Source organism: Orbicella faveolata, unplaced genomic scaffold (genome assembly GCF_042242905.1).
Source record: "Orbicella faveolata isolate gen_17 unplaced genomic scaffold, um_ofav_v1 contig_48, whole genome shotgun sequence".
In the NCBI taxonomy this organism is placed as follows: domain Eukaryota; kingdom Metazoa; phylum Cnidaria; class Anthozoa; order Scleractinia; family Merulinidae; genus Orbicella; species Orbicella faveolata.
The window spans coordinates 7,795,533-7,816,917 of NW_028301578.1; the positions used below are offsets into that span (position 1 = coordinate 7,795,533).

General features: G+C 38.3%; 1 protein-coding gene and 3 long non-coding RNA genes across 17 annotated transcripts in view; 2 read left to right on the forward strand and 2 right to left on the reverse strand.

Moving 5' to 3' along the window:
- Positions 1–481: 481 nt before the first annotated feature.
- On the reverse strand, positions 482–4,736 carry LOC149096329 (uncharacterized). 7 transcript variants are annotated; one of them, XR_016204620.1, is made up of 5 exons: positions 2,224–4,707; positions 1,921–2,007; positions 1,385–1,667; positions 846–985; positions 482–587 (listed from the first exon to the last, which is right to left on the reverse strand). It is a non-coding gene; the product is annotated as an uncharacterized LOC149096329 (long non-coding RNA). The 7 variants fall into 7 exon arrangements; XR_016204616.1 differs by having other exon boundaries at positions 1,385–2,007; positions 2,224–4,736; XR_016204617.1 differs by lacking the exon at positions 1,921–2,007 and having other exon boundaries at positions 1,385–1,869; positions 2,224–4,719.
- A 1,864-nt stretch (positions 4,737–6,600) lies between these two features.
- On the forward strand, positions 6,601–10,824 carry LOC149096330 (uncharacterized). 7 transcript variants are annotated; one of them, XR_016204613.1, is made up of 5 exons: positions 6,613–9,082; positions 9,299–9,385; positions 9,639–9,921; positions 10,321–10,460; positions 10,719–10,824. It is a non-coding gene; the product is annotated as an uncharacterized LOC149096330 (long non-coding RNA). The 7 variants fall into 7 exon arrangements; XR_016204609.1 differs by having other exon boundaries at positions 6,601–9,082; positions 9,299–9,921; XR_016204610.1 differs by lacking the exon at positions 9,299–9,385 and having other exon boundaries at positions 6,607–9,082; positions 9,437–9,921.
- A 2,446-nt stretch (positions 10,825–13,270) lies between these two features.
- LOC149096331 (DELTA-actitoxin-Afr1e-like) lies at positions 13,271–19,334 on the forward strand. 2 transcript variants are annotated; one of them, XM_089281368.1, is made up of 7 exons: positions 13,271–13,440; positions 14,862–14,970; positions 15,370–15,396; positions 15,498–15,566; positions 16,317–16,416; positions 17,735–17,929; positions 18,787–19,334. In XM_089281368.1, the coding sequence occupies exons 2-7, from the start codon at positions 14,869–14,871 to the stop codon at positions 19,137–19,139; spliced, it is 846 nt and encodes a 281-aa protein (XP_089137494.1). In that variant the 5' UTR covers positions 13,271–13,440; positions 14,862–14,868; the 3' UTR covers positions 19,140–19,334. The 2 variants fall into 2 exon arrangements, with proteins under 2 accessions (XP_089137494.1, XP_089137495.1); XM_089281369.1 differs by lacking the exon at positions 15,370–15,396 and having other exon boundaries at positions 13,274–13,440.
- LOC149096332 (uncharacterized) overlaps positions 18,325–21,385 on the reverse strand; it is a 37,145-nt gene continuing 34,084 nt past the window's right edge. The window contains exon 2 of the long non-coding RNA XR_016204641.1: positions 18,325–18,382. This is a non-coding gene — a long non-coding RNA (uncharacterized LOC149096332). The remainder of the gene's footprint in view (positions 18,383–21,385) is intronic.

The window sequence follows — 21,385 nt, forward strand, 5'->3', positions numbered from 1 at the left end:
ACGTATTTTATAGTGGGGAATCCAGTGAGGAGTTTTTACTTGAACTTGAATAATTCGTTTGCTGATATTTGTTTGTTCTCCTTGTAATGTGATAATTACAAGGTATAGAAGAATGGTTTTTTAATATACAGTCCGGGATCGTTATCAGATTTGATAACCTCGACCAAAACAAACCATAAACCAATCGCTGCACAAGTTTTCGTTCACGTGACATTATTTGGTAGCAACAGTGTATAATTCAATATGACGGTCGACGGGGCGCTGCGATGAAAGGAGTTACTTTTTTCACAACATCACAATGCAATTTCATTTAATTGTAATTGTATGTTTGCTTCACAATAGGTTACTGGATTATGGAATAGAAACAGAGATGTATGGAAGAAAACTGTCTTTGTCCAAAAGCTACAGCGAAAAGTTTCATTTTCAGATAGACACCTTATAATATTTGTTCCGAGTAAAAACACACGAAGGTAGACAACAGTTATTCTGTTCACAAAAGCGTTGTTTATTGATACTAATATGATTAGCTTCTATTTTCACTCAGGCTTCATTTTCTTGGTAGTTGGCGAAGCTGGCTGTTCAACAGTCTGTATAAAATATAAACGAAACACTAACAGTAAATACATCTTGAGTTCACAAATTGACACTGAACAAGTTGCTTCTATATTCCAAGCGGAGAGCTGTAACTGAATTTCGTTCAATTTGCATGAGCGAAGCGTGGTTAGGACCGAAACATCTCCGACTATGATTCATTACTATGAAATGGAAATAACAGTATCGAAACAGTTCGCGACCCTCCCTCTGTCGACTCTCTGTCCAGATATTCTGAAGATAGAATAGCTTACCTCGATGGCCATATCCCATCCCACGCCTAATTCCATTTCTGCGATTGCTAATTCAATCCCCTCCGCCGTATTGTACATTTCGTTTCCATCTTTGATGCACTGGAGTTCTCTTTGTCGTTGTGGGCTCGCCTGATATGGTTCTGGCACAACAACAAAAATATAGCAGGTATATTTACTTTAATTCGTGATACACCTCCGTTCAGTGGAATGGGTACATGCAACACTTTATGTCGCGAGATGTGACAGTAAACTTGGAAGTCTTGGCATTTCCGGAAAAAAATTGTTTTAGTTGTAGATCAGTAGTCTATTGTTGTGCATTCGGTGATATGGAAAAACTCTTTTAATGACCGATTCATATAAAAGAAACTATAATTCAAGTAATATGTTTTCGTACCATAGTTCACTCGCTAAATCCAACAATAAGCTTCATTATATAACGACTGGTGTACCAGAAAACTGACCTAGTTTGGCCGACATTTCCGGAAAATATTTCAGGACCGCGAGTTGTTGAAATTGACTCTAAAATATAGGCAACTTACCCTTTAACGTGGTTGCCGATTTTCCCGCAGTCCGAAAGGTGTTTTAGTTCCCTCTTTATGAAGTATTGCACCCGGCCTATCTGTCTTCCAGCAACTTCTCTCAAAGTGCAATTTTTCTTAGCGCTCTTGGATACCAGACTGTGGCACGTCTAGAAGTGTCTCGGGTATTTCTCTCATTTCTGGCAAAACACAACGAAGTGCGAACGAGTCTTTGTTTGCAATTTTCAGGAAGGACATAAAAAGGAGTTCCTTCTGGCCCCTTGATTTTGACCTCATGGTAACCCTTCAAAAGAAAATAAACAACTAATGTTAGATTCGCAAGTGGTTTCCCGACCACCTGGACTGCCGTACCATGAATCGAGCGACTCACTAAGAGCTATAATTTTTTCTGAAGGGGCTTAGATGATTTATGTAAATTACTTTTACGTTCCCCTTGATTTTGCCACCAGTAATTCTTAAAGTTGAATGGTGCGTGTCTGTCAGGCCTAAAAGGAACGAAAATTTTATGCTGCAAAACTCGACAACAATAAACCTACCCTATGTAATGACCAAGCTATGTCCACAAAATCGACATAAATTTGCTATTTTGATTCTATGGGTACCAGCATCCGCCATCTCAATACCTAGGAACATATCAATTACAGCTGTAAATATGGCCGCCGTTACGAACAACACATCGCAAATCAAAATACTCCCGTGCACTTTTTTCACAGATCGTGCACAACACTAAAAACAGGTTAAATCCCAAGAATATGGCGTGAAGATTAACGACATATTTTTTGTGATTTTCGCAAAAATCTCCAGGTAACTTAAATCTAATGACAAAATGAAAAACATACCTGGTTTGGATGCAAAATTGCAAGCGCTGTTTCACTTTACGAGTAGCATTTTACATCGTTTACGCTGGTCTTCAACCGCCATCTTCAAAACACGTGAGGCTCCTTCTTTTCTGGTAATTATCGAATAGAGTTATGGGTAAATTACCCGAGTATAATCGAACAAATAACGAGCAAAGCGAAGTGAATACGAAAATTCTCGGTTTTTGAAATGGCCGCCATGTTGTGACGTCACATGGTTATCAAATCTGATAACGATCCCGGACTGATATAATTTAGCTATAACACGTTAGCAACATTACCCTTGGGTACATTCTAAGAGACGTCCTTAAATTTATTTGTTTTTCCGGATTGGTATACCAAGTCCACTATACTTCAGTGCGGTTCTAGTCATCTTTTGTTCGAAATTAAACACGTTAGGGGCAGTTTTAGTTTACAGCTTTCTTTGAAAACTGAACAGAACTTCCGCTCCCAGTAGACCTTACAAACAGGGCATGACTAGACAATAGCTACCTAGAAACAAACTGTGCTAAAAAACTTCTGATTATCTGTTACATGTAATCAAACTTAAACTTGATCAGAAAGGAAACATTTGTCTTTGGTTACCAAGGAAATCATATCTTCTATTCAAAATTACCGATGAAATGAAAGATGAGATAAACAAAGAATACGTGCAGGTAGCATTTTCTTTGCGTTCGTTCTGGGAGACTTCCTTTAATTTATTTGTTTGCGGGCAGTTATGCCAAGTCAGCTATACTTGCGGATCTTGTCATCTTTAGTTCGAAATTTAAAACTTTAGTTGCAGTTTTAGTTCACAGCTTTCTTTAAACCTGAACAGATTTTCCGCCCGTAGTAGACTTTGCAAACAGCGCATGACTGTTTACATTTCTCGAGGGTAGGGAAAAGTTTCTGATGATAATATCTACTCTTGAAATTTTTTGACGAAAATGAAAAACTTAAAATATGTATATATATCTGACCATTTTTCATACATCTAAAGTTTAAGCAGTTATGGTTCAAGAGCCATTGCCACACTACAAAACGCTGGTTTGTGTCAATGTTGTCAACGGAAACCGCCTTCAAAATATACGATTTGGAACAAAGAAGAACAAAACCATTTTTAAGTGGGTAGAAACATGCAGACATTTTTGGTGCTACCAAGGACATCAATGTATCTGTTAACGATGCCTTAGATGAAACTCAAGTTAGAAATAAGATAAATATGTCGTACGGTATGAAATATTTTGGTAAACAAGAAAAACAATTAATAGCTGCCGACAAACCTATTTGCAAATATATCTAAGTAATTATATTACCCATTTAGAAAAGTACTGCGAAACGTCCGATTAAAAACCTTTATTTTAAACAAAAGACGGCACGTCTTTTATAGTATGGAATCCAGTGGGGAGTTTTTACTTGAACTTAAACAATTCGTTTGCTGATATTTGTATGTTCCCCTTGTAATGTAATAATTACAAGGAATAGAAAAATGTTTTTTCGATATAATTTAGCTATAAAACGTTAGCAAGATTATCCTCGTGTACATTTTGGGACACTTCCTTAAAGTTATTTGTTTTTTTTTCCGGACAGTTATGATATGTCAACTATACTTTCGGTTCTTGTCATCTTTAGTTCGAAATTGAACACTTTCGTTGCAGTTTTAGTTTACAGCTTCCTTTGAAAACTGAACGGATTCTCCGCCCGTAGTAGACTTTGCAAACAGCGCATGACTGTTTACATTTCTCCAGGGTAGAAAAAGTTTTTGATGAAAATATCTACTCATTGAAATTTTTTGATCAAAATGAAAAACTTAAAATATGTATATATATCTCACCATTTTTCATACACCTAAGGTTTAAGCAGTTATAGTTCACGAGTTATCGCTACACTACAAAACGCTGGTTTGTGTCAATGTTGTCAACGGACACCGCCTTCAAAATATACGATTTGAAACAATGGAAAACAAAACCTTTTTTAAGTGGGTAGGACCATGCAGACATGGTTGCTGTTAAGCCTGGTTCTCATATGCCGCCGACATACCTGGGACATAATCGCCGGCAAGGCCTGGGACACCGTTACGCCATGTAAGAACATTTATCGCCGAATCATAATCTATCCCAGGCATTGACCGCCGGCTTGCCTGCGAAGTTGAGCTGAGTTCAACTTCGCAGGCAAGCCTGCGGTTGTCGGCGGTTGTCCGCGATGAAAATATTTTATGTGAACATCACCTGCGGACGCAACGTACTCCAGTAAGACGATTCGATCCATATTTACAGGTAAAATGGTTGAAAATTGCGCAATTCGATTTGCATTTCGCGCAGTTGAGTACGTCGGCGATCCATCGCAGATGCGCCGGGAACCCACTGGAACAGATCGCAGAACGTTGTCAGTTATAACCGGCGACTGCGTCGCAGGTAGGTCGGCGGGATATGAGAACCAGGCTTTACCGAGGACATCAATGTATCTGTTAACGATGCCTTAGATGAAACTCAAGTCAGAAATAAGATAAATATGTCGTATGTTATGAAATATTTTGGTAAACAAGAAAAACAATTAATAGCTGCCGACAAACCTATTTGCAAATATATCTAAGTAATTATGATATTACCAATTTAGGAAAGTACTGCGAAACGTCCGATTAAAAACATTGATTTTAAACAAGAGACGTCACGTATTTTATAATAGGGAATCAGGTGGGGAGTTTTTACTTGAGCTTAAATAATTCGCTTCCTGATATTTGTTTGTTCCCTTTGCAATGTAATAATTACAAGGCATAGAAAAATGGTTTTTCAATATAATTTAGCTATAAAACGTTAACAACATTATCCTTGTGTACATTCTGGGAGACGTCCGTAAATTTATTTGTTTTTCCGGACAGTTATGCCAAGTCCTCTATCCTTGCAGTTGTCGTCATCTTTAGGTGCAGTTTCAGTTTACAGCTCTAGTTGAAAACTGAACAGAACTTCCGCCCGCAGTAGACTTTACAAGCAGCGTTTGCCTAGAGATATAATTCCAGTGGGTGGAGAGCTTTTGGTGTTCAACAGCTACAAACAAACTGTGCTGAAAAACGTCTGATTATCTGTTACATGTAATCAAACTTAACCTTGATCAGAGAGGAAAAATTTGTCTGTGGTTACGAAGGTAATCACATTTTCTATTCAAAATTACCGATGACATGTATTTAACAAATAACGAAGCCTAAGCCGTGTTGTACACTTCGATAAAACACGATGGGCATTTGAGAACACGAGGAAAATAAAGAAAACTAGACGCTCTAAGAGCGTTTCCTCGGGCTTCGTACCTCAGTATCAAATCGTACTTTGGACACAATAAAAGCAAACTAAAGAATCAGGTCCAAGCGCCGCTCCACTCATGTGCCGAACCAAACTTGATTAAGTTGGACTTAATCGGCTGGTTCAGACGGCGTACTTGCGTCGAATTTAATTCGGGAAGCCGGTGGTAACAATTTTCGAAGAGAAATTATGCGTTCTGAATTTAAGAACTCTTTCCAGATAGAAAAGCCGTGACTAACATTTCGCTGTTATCATGGTGTTAGAGCAATATTTAGGGAAGTAAATTGAAACTCAAGGTTCAGTGTTTGTATTAAGACAGGTTTTCTCCCGGTTAAATCGACTTGTCAAAGGGAAATGTAAAACACGGCTTAGGCTTCGTTATTTGTTAAATACATGTCATCGGTAATTTTGAATAGAAAATGTGATTACCTTCGTAACCACAGACAAATTTTTCCTCTCTGATCAAGGTTAAGTTTGATTACATGTAACAGATAATCAGACGTTTTTCAGCACAGTTTGTTTGTAGCTGTTGAACACCAAAAGCTCTCCACCCACTGGAATTATATCTCTAGGCAAACGCTGCTTGTAAAGTCTACTGCGGGCGGAAGTTCTGTTCAGTTTTCAACTAGAGCTGTAAACTGAAACTGCACCTAAAGATGACGACAACTGCAAGGATAGAGGACTTGGCATAACTGTCCGGAAAAACAAATAAATTTACGGACGTCTCCCAGAATGTACACAAGGATAATGTTGTTAACGTTTTATAGCTAAATTATATTGAAAAACCATTTTTCTATGCCTTGTAATTATTACATTGCAAAGGGAACAAAAAAAAATATCAGGAAACGAATTATTTAAGCTCAAGTAAAAACTCCCCACTGGATTCCCTACTATAAAATACGTGACGTCTTTTGTTTAAAATCAATGTTTTTAATCGGACGTTTAGCAGTACTTTCCTAAATTGGTAATATCATAATTACTTAGATATATTTGCAAATAGGTTTGTCGGCAGCTATTAATTGTTTTTCTTGTTTACCAAAATATTTCATAACATACGACATATTTATCTTATTTCTGACTTGAGTTTCATCTAAGGCATCGTTAACAGATACATTGATGTCCTCGGTAAAGCCTGGTTCTCATATCCCGCCGACCTACCTGCGACGCAGTCGCCGGTTATAACTGACAACGTTCTGCGATCTGTTCCAGTGGGTTCCCGGCGCATCTGCGATGGATCGCCGACGTACTCAACTGCGCGAAATGCAAATCGAATTGCGCAATTTTCAACCATTTTACCTGTAAATATGGATCGAATCGTCTTACTGGAGTACGTTGCGTCCGCAGGTGATGTTCACATAAAATATTTTCATCGCGGACAACCGCCGACAACCGCAGGCTTGCCTGCGAAGTTGAACTCAGCTCAACTTCGCAGGCAAGCCGGCGGTCAATGCCTGGGATAGATTATGATTCGGCGATAAATGTTCTTACATGGCGTAACGGTGTCCCAGGCCTTGCCGGCGATTATGTCCCAGGTATGTCGGCGGCATATGAGAACCAGGCTTAACAGCAACCATGTCTGCATGGTCCTACCCACTTAAAAAAGGTTTTGTTTTCCATTGTTTCAAATCGTATATTTTGAAGGCGGTGTCCGTTGACAACATTGACACAAACCAGCGTTTTGTAGTGTAGCGATAACTCGTGAACTATAACTGCTTAAACCTTAGGTGTATGAAAAATGGTGAGATATATATACATATTTTAAGTTTTTCATTTTGATCAAAAAATTTCAATGAGTAGATATTTTCATCAAAAACTTTTTCTACCCTGGAGAAATGTAAACAGTCATGCGCTGTTTGCAAAGTCTACTACGGGCGGAGAATCCGTTCAGTTTTCAAAGGAAGCTGTAAACTAAAACTGCAACGAAAGTGTTCAATTTCGAACTAAAGATGACAAGAACCGAAAGTATAGTTGACATATCATAACTGTCCGGAAAAAAAAACAAATAACTTTAAGGAAGTGTCCCAAAATGTACACGAGGATAATCTTGCTAACGTTTTATAGCTAAATTATATCGAAAAAACATTTTTCTATTCCTTGTAATTATTACATTACAAGGGGAACATACAAATATCAGCAAACGAATTGTTTAAGTTCAAGTAAAAACTCCCCACTGGATTCCATACTATAAAAGACGTGCCGTCTTTTGTTTAAAATAAAGGTTTTTAATCGGACGTTTCGCAGTACTTTTCTAAATGGGTAATATAATTACTTAGATATATTTGCAAATAGGTTTGTCGGCAGCTATTAATTGTTTTTCTTGTTTACCAAAATATTTCATACCGTACGACATATTTATCTTATTTCTAACTTGAGTTTCATCTAAGGCATCGTTAACAGATACATTGATGTCCTTGGTAGCACCAAAAATGTCTGCATGTTTCTACCCACTTAAAAATGGTTTTGTTCTTCTTTGTTCCAAATCGTATATTTTGAAGGCGGTTTCCGTTGACAACATTGACACAAACCAGCGTTTTGTAGTGTGGCAATGGCTCTTGAACCATAACTGCTTAAACTTTAGATGTATGAAAAATGGTCAGATATATATACATATTTTAAGTTTTTCATTTTCGTCAAAAAATTTCAAGAGTAGATATTATCATCAGAAACTTTTCCCTACCCTCGAGAAATGTAAACAGTCATGCGCTGTTTGCAAAGTCTACTACGGGCGGAAAATCTGTTCAGGTTTAAAGAAAGCTGTGAACTAAAACTGCAACTAAAGTTTTAAATTTCGAACTAAAGATGACAAGATCCGCAAGTATAGCTGACTTGGCATAACTGCCCGCAAACAAATAAATTAAAGGAAGTCTCCCAGAACGAACGCAAAGAAAATGCTACCTGCACGTATTCTTTGTTTATCTCATCTTTCATTTCATCGGTAATTTTGAATAGAAGATATGATTTCCTTGGTAACCAAAGACAAATGTTTCCTTTCTGATCAAGTTTAAGTTTGATTACATGTAACAGATAATCAGAAGTTTTTTAGCACAGTTTGTTTCTAGGTAGCTATTGTCTAGTCATGCCCTGTTTGTAAGGTCTACTGGGAGCGGAAGTTCTGTTCAGTTTTCAAAGAAAGCTGTAAACTAAAACTGCCCCTAACGTGTTTAATTTCGAACAAAAGATGACTAGAACCGCACTGAAGTATAGTGGACTTGGTATACCAATCCGGAAAAACAAATAAATTTAAGGACGTCTCTTAGAATGTACCCAAGGGTAATGTTGCTAACGTGTTATAGCTAAATTATATCAGTCCGGGATCGTTATCAGATTTGATAACCATGTGACGTCACAACATGGCGGCCATTTCAAAAACCGAGAATTTTCGTATTCACTTCGCTTTGCTCGTTATTTGTTCGATTATACTCGGGTAATTTACCCATAACTCTATTCGATAATTACCAGAAAAGAAGGAGCCTCACGTGTTTTGAAGATGGCGGTTGAAGACCAGCGTAAACGATGTAAAATGCTACTCGTAAAGTGAAACAGCGCTTGCAATTTTGCATCCAAACCAGGTATGTTTTTCATTTTGTCATTAGATTTAAGTTACCTGGAGATTTTTGCGAAAATCACAAAAAATATGTCGTTAATCTTCACGCCATATTCTTGGGATTTAACCTGTTTTTAGTGTTGTGCACGATCTGTGAAAAAAGTGCACGGGAGTATTTTGATTTGCGATGTGTTGTTCGTAACGGCGGCCATATTTACAGCTGTAATTGATATGTTCCTAGGTATTGAGATGGCGGATGCTGGTACCCATAGAATCAAAATAGCAAATTTATGTCGATTTTGTGGACATAGCTTGGTCATTACATAGGGTAGGTTTATTGTTGTCGAGTTTTGCAGCATAAAATTTTCGTTCCTTTTAGGCCTGACAGACACGCACCATTCAACTTTAAGAATTACTGGTGGCAAAATCAAGGGGAACGTAAAAGTAATTTACATAAATCATCTAAGCCCCTTCAGAAAAAATTATAGCTCTTAGTGAGTCGCTCGATTCATGGTACGGCAGTCCAGGTGGTCGGGAAACCACTTGCGAATCTAACATTAGTTGTTTATTTTCTTTTGAAGGGTTACCATGAGGTCAAAATCAAGGGGCCAGAAGGAACTCCTTTTTATGTCCTTCCTGAAAATTGCAAACAAAGACTCGTTCGCACTTCGTTGTGTTTTGCCAGAAATGAGAGAAATACCCGAGACACTTCTAGACGTGCCACAGTCTGGTATCCAAGAGCGCTAAGAAAAATTGCACTTTGAGAGAAGTTGCTGGAAGACAGATAGGCCGGGTGCAATACTTCATAAAGAGGGAACTAAAACACCTTTCGGACTGCGGGAAAATCGGCAACCACGTTAAAGGGTAAGTTGCCTATATTTTAGAGTCAATTTCAACAACTCGCGGTCCTGAAATATTTTCCGGAAATGTCGGCCAAACTAGGTCAGTTTTCTGGTACACCAGTCGTTATATAATGAAGCTTATTGTTGGATTTAGCGAGTGAACTATGGTACGAAAACATATTACTTGAATTATAGTTTCTTTTATATGAATCGGTCATTAAAAGAGTTTTTCCATATCACCGAATGCACAACAATAGACTACTGATCTACAACTAAAACAATTTTTTTCCGGAAATGCCAAGACTTCCAAGTTTACTGTCACATCTCGCGACATAAAGTGTTGCATGTACCCATTCCACTGAACGGAGGTGTATCACGAATTAAAGTAAATATACCTGCTATATTTTTGTTGTTGTGCCAGAACCATATCAGGCGAGCCCACAACGACAAAGAGAACTCCAGTGCATCAAAGATGGAAACGAAATGTACAATACGGCGGAGGGGATTGAATTAGCAATCGCAGAAATGGAATTAGGCGTGGGATGGGATATGGCCATCGAGGTAAGCTATTCTATCTTCAGAATATCTGGACAGAGAGTCGACAGAGGGAGGGTCGCGAACTGTTTCGATACTGTTATTTCCATTTCATAGTAATGAATCATAGTCGGAGATGTTTCGGTCCTAACCACGCTTCGCTCATGCAAATTGAACGAAATTCAGTTACAGCTCTCCGCTTGGAATATAGAAGCAACTTGTTCAGTGTCAATTTGTGAACTCAAGATGTATTTACTGTTAGTGTTTCGTTTATATTTTATACAGACTGTTGAACAGCCAGCTTCGCCAACTACCAAGAAAATGAAGCCTGAGTGAAAATAGAAGCTAATCATATTAGTATCAATAAACAACGCTTTTGTGAACAGAATAACTGTTGTCTACCTTCGTGTGTTTTTACTCGGAACAAATATTATAAGGTGTCTATCTGAAAATGAAACTTTTCGCTGTAGCTTTTGGACAAAGACAGTTTTCTTCCATACATCTCTGTTTCTATTCCATAATCCAGTAACCTATTGTGAAGCAAACATACAATTACAATTAAATGAAATTGCATTGTGATGTTGTGAAAAAAGTAACTCCTTTCATCGCAGCGCCCCGTCGACCGTCATATTGAATTATACACTGTTGCTACCAAATAATGTCACGTGAACGAAAACTTGTGCAGCGATTGGTTTATGGTTTGTTTTGGTCGAGGTTATCAAATCTGATAACGATCCCGGACTGTATATTAAAAAACCATTCTTCTATACCTTGTAATTATCACATTACAAGGAGAACAAACAAATATCAGCAAACGAATTATTCAAGTTCAAGTAAAACCTCCTCACTGGATTCCCCACTATAAAATACGTGTCGTGTTTTGTTTAAAATAAAGCTTTTTGATCGGGCTTTTCGCTGTATTTTCCTAAATTGCTAATATCATAATTATTTAGAGATATTTGCAAATAGCTTTGTCGGCAGCTATTAATTGTTTTTCTTGTTTACCAAAATATGTCATATCGTACGACATATTTATCTTATTTCTAACTTGAGATTAATCGAAGGCGTCGTTAACAGATAGATTTTATGTTCTTGGTGACAGCCGACAAACCTGCACGGTCCTTCCTACTTAACAAAAAGGTTTTGTTCCCCACTGTTTTAAATCATATATTTTGGAGGCGGTTTTTATTTACAACATTGGTCACAAACCAGAAATTTTGATGTTCGAACTGTATCTGCCTAACTTTAGGAGCATGAAAAATGATCTGAGAGCAATTTTTTAATCTACCTTTTCTTAGCTTTTTTATTTTGGTCAAAAAAAAAGTTCAGTGAATAAATATTAGCACCAAAAGCCCTTTCCTACCCTAGAAAAATGTTCCTAGTCATGCGCTATTTGCAAAGTCTACAAAGGGCGGAAGTTTCGTTGAGTTTTCAAATAATGCTGTAAACTAAAACTGCACCTAAACTGTTTAATTTCGAACAAAAGACGACAAGAACCGCCAGACAAACGCCTCTTGTAAAGTCTACTGCGGGCGGAAGTTCGTTTCAGTTTTCAAATAGAGCTGTAAACTGAAACTGCACCTAAAGTGTTGAACCTCAAAGAAAAGATGACAGCAACCGCAAGTATAGAGGACTTGGCATAACTGTCCGGGAAAACAAATAAATTTACGAACGTCTCCCAGAATTTATACGAGGATAATGTTGCTAACGTTTTATAGCTAAATTGTATTGAAAAACCATTCTTCTATGCCTTGTACGTATTACATTGCAAAGGGAACAAAGAATTATCAGCAAACCAATTATTTAAGTTCAAGTAAAAAGTCTCCACTGGATTCTCTACTATAAAATACGTGACGTCTTTTGTTTAAAATCAATGTTTTTCATCGGACGTTTCGCAGTATTTTTCTAAATTGATAATATCATAACTACTTAAAGATATTTGCAAATACGTTTGTCGGCAGCTATTAATTGTTTTTCTTGTTTACCGAAATATTTCATATCGCACGACGTATCTATCTCATTTTCAACTCGAGTTTCATGTAAGGTATGCTTAAGAGATGCATTGATGTCCTGGTAACAGCAAACATCTCTGCATGTTTCTACGCACTTAAAAAAGGTTTTGTTCTCCTTTGTTTCAAACCGTGTATTTTTAAGGTGGATTTCGTTGAGAACATTGACCACAATCCAGAATTCTTTAGTGTGGGAATGGCTCTTGAACTATAAATGCTTAACTTTAGGTGTACGAAAAATGATCAGAGATATATGCATATTCTAAGCTTTCTATTTTAATCAAAAAACTTCAGTCAGAAAATGTTATCATCAAAAACTTTTCCTACCCTTAAGAAATGGAAATAGTCATGCGCTGTTTGCAAAGTCTACTTCGGGCGGTAGTTCTGCTCAGTTTTCAAAGAAAGCTGTAAACTAAGCTGCACCTTAAGTATTTAATTTCGACCAAACGATGACAAGAACCGCAAGTATAGTTGACTTGGCATAACTGTTCGCAAAAACAAATAAATTAAAGGAAGTCTCTCAGAATAAACACAAAGGTAATTCTGCCTGCACGTATTCTTTGTTTATCTCATCTTTCATATCATCGGTGATTTTGAACAGAAGACATGATTTCCTTGGTAACCAAATACAAATGTTTCCTTTCTGATCAAGTTTAAGTTGGATTACCAGTAACAAATAATCAGTAGTTTTCTAGCGCATTTAGATTATATAAGTAGCTACTGAACACCGAAAGCTCTCCCACCACTGGAAAAATATCTCTAGGCGTCCCGCTGTTTGAAAACCATTTTGGAAACAATTTGTCTGCCAGGTATCATCCGCACGTTATTAAGGAATTTGACTATTGGTACCTGTCAGTTTCCCGTCTAATTAGGACCGTTGAAAAGCAAGCACAGAAAATACGGGCTCTCATTCTTTTCGGAAACGTTTCTAGAAAAGACGATCTTACCTGCTGCTGAAAAATTTCATCAAAGTACAGAGTGAGCAAGACAAACAGTAGGTTTGTATCTCCTATTTGAAGTTCCTCTTGATAAAGTAAGCTGGCACTATACACCTTGATATGCATTAGGATATTTTGTTCTCAAAACCATATTCGTTATCCTCAAGTAAAACTCAATAAGGTTAAGCAAAGAACTTAATTCTTCGCTATCTACAAGTTGTATTGAAAACCTCCACTATAAAGGGAAGTTTGATTAGTCACACACAGTGAAGGTGCAATTTCGACTGAATTGCTCTCGTCCTTAAACGTGGAGACTGTATTTTTTGACAAGATGAGGTTACTACAGATTGGAAACTACGGTAAAGCAGCATCGCGAGACGCCAAAACCTCACGTAACTTTAAGTGGGGAATACGAAATAGCTATGTTAAACAACAGTTTATTTTTGTGAGTCTTTAATATATAGAAAACTAGCAAGCAAACTTCCAACTCTGTTCATGAATTCAGTCACGTAATTTTCCTCAACTCCCTTTCTAGTTCTCTTTCATCGATGTAGAAACAGAAAATGTCATTTTGAGAAAACACCTTGCACCGTAAGTATGCAAAAAAAAGTACGCAAAAATGAGCTACTAAGTGCAGAAACGGAACGGAACGAGGCCAGAAATATTTTGACCGAATAGAAACAAAGACAAAATTTAGCGACGAAATAGAAAAAATGGAACTCTCTTGGATGCGGCGGGGTTCCATGGTAGATGTAACAAAGCGATTTCACATAGAAGCTTATCAGGTCGTGAAGAAACAGATACATGTACAGCGTGGAAAACAGTAGCTCAGTTTTTTCTTTCTTGTATAGTTTTTGTCTCTAAATTGATTTTTTTTAACAAGCATCAGCTTGCTTCCCGAAAGCAACTTTCGGGAAGTCTGTTTGTGAGAGCAACATGCTTTCTGCATGTGCAGATATTTTAGGGAATAATTGTGAATTATGAATTGGCGCTTTAAACTCTACAAAACATAAATTAGAGAACAATCGAGATGTGAGCTTTCTCTCGCATTTACAACCCTCTCAGCGATTTTTGATCCGAAACGGTGTTTTCCTTTGGGAATCACTGAACCCAACTGACCCATCACAGACCTTTCAGACGCAACATAATAACTCTCTACCTAATTACGGACGAAAAAAATTAACCAAGCGGAAAATGCATCATACCATCTTCTCATTCCTTGCCAAGTATAGCACAGATTTGTTTACGTAAAGCGCCCACGCTCCTGCAAATGTAAGTTACAAATTTGAATTATTCATACCAAAACCTTAGAATACACAGGATAATGTTCCTCCACGTACTGTTTGTTTATTCCATGCTATAATTATTATAGATAGATTTTTAGAATCACTGAACCCAACTAACCCACCACAGACTTCAGACGCGAGAAGTTTTCTTGTCATTGGTAATGAATGTTTTTGGTTATAATTATTGTTTTCTAGGTTGAACATGGACCACCTCAGTTTTATCTTCTCCTTGCTGTTAATCGTTTCGGTTACTACTACTACCTTTGGATCTGCGCCGATCAAAGCAAACGATCCAAATGGAGAGGTACAAAAAAAAAAAAGAATGACCTGTGTTATTGCCTTTCATCAAACTTTATGTTCGCAACCCTAAATGGCGTCTCTCTTAAAATGTCCATGGTATATTTGGTCCGTTTTACGCCATGAATGAAGTTATAATTTTAACACAATCATGTAAAACGTGAAAGAGCATGAACATTAGCTTTAACAAATCGAGGTGCTTTTTAGAATCTGGCATTTATGCTGTGACACACTTTTGCAAGAAAGTCAAATTGCAACGGCCACAATTTCATTGAAATACACAAATGTACCTTTAGAAGGATTTTATTTATATTTTTAACATTTTATAAAGGGAAAAAAACTTTTTGCATGGGTCAGATGCTAAACAATAACCGCTAAGCCCTTGGATATATTTTTCTCCACATAGGTACTAGAAGAAATGCCCAAAACCAAGGTGATAACAACTTTTACTGGTAATAAAAATGTGTGAAGGGGCATTTTTGAAACATTGCTGATTCTTGTTCTAACATTTTAGCTTTTTTTTTCCTTACAAAGCGGGGAGCTGAGGCATTGTTAGCAGATGTTGGTCTGGCCCACTTTCCTGAAATGGTTCCCAATCGCCAGGTAAAAAGATATTAATGTAAGTTTTTATTTTGGAAATAGAATTTTCTTACTTTTCGCTTCATTAATTCAATCATTGCGAAACTACTAACCGCAGATCACATGATCTGATTACTGCTGGGTCAAAAACATGCTTTCTTTGACACTATGAAAGGAGTAATAATTATTTAACACATTAAATTTACTTTTCTGTTGGTAATGTCCATATTACTTCATTTTTTTCACTGTTTTAAAAAAGTAACTTTTCACAATATTTGATACATTTGGCACATGACTTTAGTAAGTGATCGATTGTTGAAAGCGTGTGAAATTTAGCTTCTCGTTATCTGTGTTTAAGCGTTACCAGTTTAGAGATAGTGGATATCACGGAATATCCTACCCGTTCCTCGGTATACACCCGACCTTTTTAGGCGAGCGTGTATTCCAAGATAATACAAGTGATAAGTGGAATATTCCATGGTATACCACGAGAGGGCGTTGCATAACTATTTTATACCACACCATAGAAATGCACTGGCCAACGCAATCAATGTGACGTATGCACGTTGCATGATGGGAAGGTTGATGCAATACCGTCGAATATTCAACGGGTTTCCTGTATTCCGATTGGCTGCATTTTCTATGGGAGATATTCGGCCACGCTATTGATGCTACAGTTATGTAAGGTAGTTCTAAAATCGGCTGATAACAAAAGAAGAGATGAAGAATGAAAACCAACTGAATGAGCTGACTGTTTTACTTTCTGCTACATAGGAACTGAGGGCCCTTTTAAAGCGATCTCATAACGCTGAAGCTATACCGCAGGAGCCGATGGACTTGGAAAACCTAGACAGCGAAAAGCGCGAGGCCAGAAGTAAATGATCTTTCGTAATTGTAGTTAGTGGACTGACACATGAAATGAATTGTCTCGATAGTTGTAAAGCCTAGTTAGAGACGGTCGCAGAAAAAAACAAAAAAGAAAAAAGAAAAAAGGCAACAACAACAACCAAACAAATGAAAACATAGGAAGTTGCACCTCCAGCTAGGTTAGCCCTCTAAGGATGGCAAGGGCTTGCACCAACTCGTTAAAATCAAGAGCTGATAGTTTACCAAGTAGTCTGACATTAGCTAGATATGGTTTGCCCGCCTGGGTAGGGGTGTGCCGTGGGGACACTGAAACCCTTACCCTATACTAGACCATGATCAGCTTGATTTTGCGACCCTATTCTGGACAAGGTACCCAAAACCCGTACTCTATCCTAGACTAGCTATTTTCCATGCTGAAACTTTATCACTATCGCAGCCCAACATACGTTAACTAAGCCAAAATCTTGCAAAGTCACTTTCGAGTTTTAATTTCCATTGTCGAACCCAGGGTAAATAACTCTGTTCTAGACTAAATTATTTATACTGGCCACTTGTCAGTTAAATTATAGCCTACTCTAGACCAAAACTATTTATCCCAGACTAAATTGCTTGAAAACTATTCCCTTCACAGCGGTACAAACCCACATAGCTTATCTTGAGAGTCCCCCCTCCCCCTGCGGTAATAGTTTGTCAATAAAAGAGCAACTATACAAGTTGTGACTCTCTATCTGTCCCGCAACGCTACGCTTTCCAAAGAGATTCCCTCTTCCGAAAGCGCAAAGTTGCGCGACAGAGAAAGGGCCAGGCAAGATTTGTTCGAAAGGTGGATAACGCCCTCCTCTGGATAAATCCCCACTGTCTAATGGATAATACAATTTAAGAGTTTTCATTGGCTTAGCCATCATGGGTCATAAGCCATTATACCATGCTCTAAAAATATGGTATGCAAACGCGTGATTCTTGGGGGCCTAGTCTTCTACATTTTAGGGACGTTTTTAAAACAACAATTAATCCAGTCTCGCTTGTTGGATATGAGGTAATCGTAGCCAACGAGGCCCGTAGGGCCTCGTTGGCTATTTACCATCTCATATCGAGCGCGCCCTCGTGGAATAATTGTTAATTGTCCGGTGGAGAGCGTTATGCGGACCATACAAGTAACAAGTCGAGATATTTGATTCGTTGATTTTTACAAAACCTTACCAGACGTCTTCTATGTGCCTCCTTAGATCGCTTCCACTTCTGGTAAGGTTTTAACAAGATTTCGGTTGATACAGACTGTGCAGGGGTTTTATTAAGATCTCACGTACTTGCTCATTTAATTTCAGTTGCTGCAGGAACTATTATTGCAGGTGCCGAGCTTACAATCGGCCTGCTGCAAAACCTCCTAGATGTCCTCGCTAACGTAAACCGCAAATGCGCCGTTGGCGTTGACAACGAAAGTGGATTTAGGTGGCAAGAAGGTTCTACCTACTTTTTTTCTGGCACTGCAGATGAAAACCTACCCTATTCTGTTTCTGATGGTAAAAAGTGAATTTAGCATTTACAGGGGCTCGCTAGTATAGTAGTTATCATGCTTGAACTTGACCAACACAATATGACCAACATGACCGTTTCACCTTGCTAGGCATCAAAGGAGGCAGCGTGGCCGAGTGGTTTAGGGCGCTGGTGTTGTAATCTGGAGGTCTCGGATTCAAGGCCTCCATCTGTCACTAGCGGGATTTGTTTCTCGGTATCCCTCAGTTCAAATTCTTGGTAACGGTTTGTAAATAGCCAACTGGTCTGCCTTCTGCCAGTTGGGATTTTGAACTATGCTACGTTTATTTGAAACATTTGTTTCCTTTGTTTCAGTGGCATGCCTGTAAAATAGCTAAGCTTACTGCTTGTATAGCTAAGTGAATGACCACTATAAATAATCTTGACATTTACATTACATTTTTATTTCTGTTTAGGTTTTTTTTTTTTTTTTTTTTCACCTTTTTTTTTTTTTGTTGTTGTTTTTTGTTCTTCACCTTTTCGCGCCATGCTTGTTTTGTTACATGATTTTTCAAGTGATATCCCCATTTTTCAGAATTATATTGGAGCCTCTGAAATAGGACCGAGATTAATAATTAAGAAGAAAATCAACACCGTTGTCAACAAAGCGCCCAAGAACATTTTCAAGAACAGTTATTGAGCTCGGTTATTGTTAAATATCGTGATTCGTCAGTGTCTCGCAGAAGAATTATTTTCCTCTGTCTTCGGCTTCGGCAAATAATTGATCTGCTCGCCACTAACAAATCATGATATTTTGCGAGAACCGAGATCAATCATTTTTAATTGTTTCTCCGTTTCTCCGTTTCTTTTTTTCTTTTTTTTTTTTTCTTTTCTATTTCCACAGGGTATGCCGTACTTTACGGGCCTCGCAAGACCAATGGACCGGTCGCAACGGGAGTTGTCGGAGTCCTGGCCTACTACATTCCAAGCATCGGCAAAACACTTGCTGTGATGTGGTCTGTCCCGTTTGATTATAACTTCTACGAGAACTGGTGGAATGCTAAGCTATACTCTGGAAACCAAGACGCCAACTATGATCAATACGTAGATTTGTATTATGACGCAAACCCCTTCAAGGCAAATGGTTGGCATGAGAGATCCCTCGGTTCTGGTCTAAAATTTTGCGGCTCTATGTCCAGCTCTGGTCAAGCTACCTTGGAGATTCATGTCCTGAAAGAAAGCAAAACTTGCATGTAAAACAAGCATGCTTGCCTCACTCGCTCGCATAACCGGTGTTAAGAAGTAACAGACTGTATTGTGTAGTAAGTTTAGTTAGGGGGTGATGGTTAGCACGGTCGCATCATTGACTGTATGAAAGATTTCTAGTTGAAAATCTGTGGGGCTTATTATTAAAGAGTTGAAATGACAAATAAACGTGTGGGAAAAATGAAAGTAGTATTTCGTTGTTTTTCACAACTGAACTTAAACCCAAAATTTAAATGGGTTAGTCAGGGGAGCTCTTCCTTAGACGCCGATGGCTTCCTCGTTTTAACCCCTAACTTTTAGTTTACAGAAACTTTAAACACCCACAAAAGAGGGTGGTGAAGTCAAGGGTGGGAGGGGGGGGGGGGGGCGCAAGATCACCTTTCACACAAAATAAGTTGGACCTTTCACAACTGAATTGTTTTGGAAAATAACGGTTTGTCGGCAACTGATTCCACGGGGAAAAAATTAAGCTATTCCCGAATCACGAAATTCCCTTTACCCCCTACCCCAAACTTTTGTGCAACACCGAGCTAAGTTACAGAGCTATCACGACTAGAATGGTTCCGTGGAGAATTGTTCTGAAAAAAAAAATTCATTGAACTAAGTGCAAACTAATTTATATGCATTTTTTTATTCTCCCTTGACCGATAATGCGAGTGAAACTTCATTGTTCATCAATACCGAAATTCTAGCCAAGTACCTCTGGTTTCTTTCAATCTTTAAGGTTCTCTTTAGTCCCTTTGAGAGAGCCTTATAAATACTTTCTGATCCATAGTCTTGAGTCCCAATGTACGTCGCAAGTTGTGAGTTTAAACCATTTTGCTTCAAGAATGAAGCACAGCTGTCTGCGCTTTTATGGAGAACTTGTTTGCAAAGAACTTTCCGGGTCTTTTAACAACTTGTGGCGATTACATTTTACATGCTAGCAGAAATTGTACGAGGTTCGTTTACTGGTCGTGGCGATCCGAGTAAATTGTGCAGCTGAACATCTTTGCCGTGTTGCGATCTTAAACCCTTTTCAAGAGTCATGTCTCCTTTGGAGGGCTAATGTATATACTCCTTCGCGAAAACAGCAGCCCTATGACAAGGTGCAAATTGCATTGCGCATAATTTGCATAAACTTTCAAGTTGTGTATTTTGCGGATAACTTCCAAGAATTTGCGACCCTTAACGCAATTTATGAAGAAATGTTCAAGCTACATATTTTTATTGAATCAAGGCAGAAGTATTTTTAAAAAGGAATCTCATTTATAAGGGAAGATGTGGCATTCTGTTTTGCTATTTATTTTGGTTTCATACACATCTAGTTTTTGTCACGCAACACGATTTTCTTTAGCAGTCAGACACAGTTTTCTAAAAGAATTAGCGACTGCTAAGACTGCTAAATATATTCGAATTACTAGTGAAATTACTGGCTAAACTATCGTCAATCAGAATGCAGATTTTCCTTAGGACTTAGCAAGAACATTGGTTCGTCAACAATCCCGTACAATTTTCTGCACAATCGGTCTAATTTTCCGGTACAATTTGCCTCCAAAATCACACGTTATTTTTTATTTGCTGCACCCTACTAGAAAGCCAACTAACTTGGACGTAAGATATTCAATTCAAGTTACCAAAAGTCTTATCTTGACAAATTTGGAGATCGACATTTTGCCTGGTGCAAGTAGCAAGTCGCATGTTTTATTGCAATACGACTTGGTTTACTGCAATGTTCTAAATAATAACAGCAGTAGCCACATTCAGTCATTGGCTGCTATTTTTCGTCAGTGTTGTCGTAGTTTGAATTCATACCGCGATCGGCTCAGCTGTTATCTCACGAGAACGTTTCAAGCGTGAACTTTGCGTAACTGGCTGGCTTTCAAGCAATATAATTCTTGTACCGACCCTTTCCGAAGACGATCGACATCTTTGTATGTGAGATGAACGAATAAGGCGCGATTCTTGCCAAAACTTTATTCGCAAAACTCCGCATTCTGTCACGAAGAGCGTGCAATGTCGCGTTTCCCGTCCCCAGTTTCCATGGTCTGCGCATGGAACGCTTGCGATCATGACCCCCATTTTGGCGACCAAAACGCTTGCATTTTATGACTCGGGCTTTCCTACGGAGGCCCGAGTAATAAATCCCTTATTGACTGAGCTGGTTAGGTCAAGATGGCTAGATATTAGCCTCCTTCTGTTTTTGCGTATTTATGGACCTCGACTCCGTCTTGTTCGTCCATAGACAGCGAAAACAA

Bases quoted from the DNA above. Each gene is read 5' to 3' on its own strand.
- LOC149096331 (XM_089281368.1), top strand. From the start codon at position 14,869: ATGGACCACCTCAGTTTTATCTTCTCCTTGCTGTTAATCGTTTCGGTT. The intron at 14,971-15,369 runs GTACAAAAAAAA...TTCTCCACATAG, and splicing joins CAAACGATCCAAATGGAGAG to GTACTAGAAGAAATGCCCAA. The intron at 17,930-18,786 runs GTAAAAAGTGAA...CTATTTCCACAG, and splicing joins ACCCTATTCTGTTTCTGATG to GGTATGCCGTACTTTACGGG.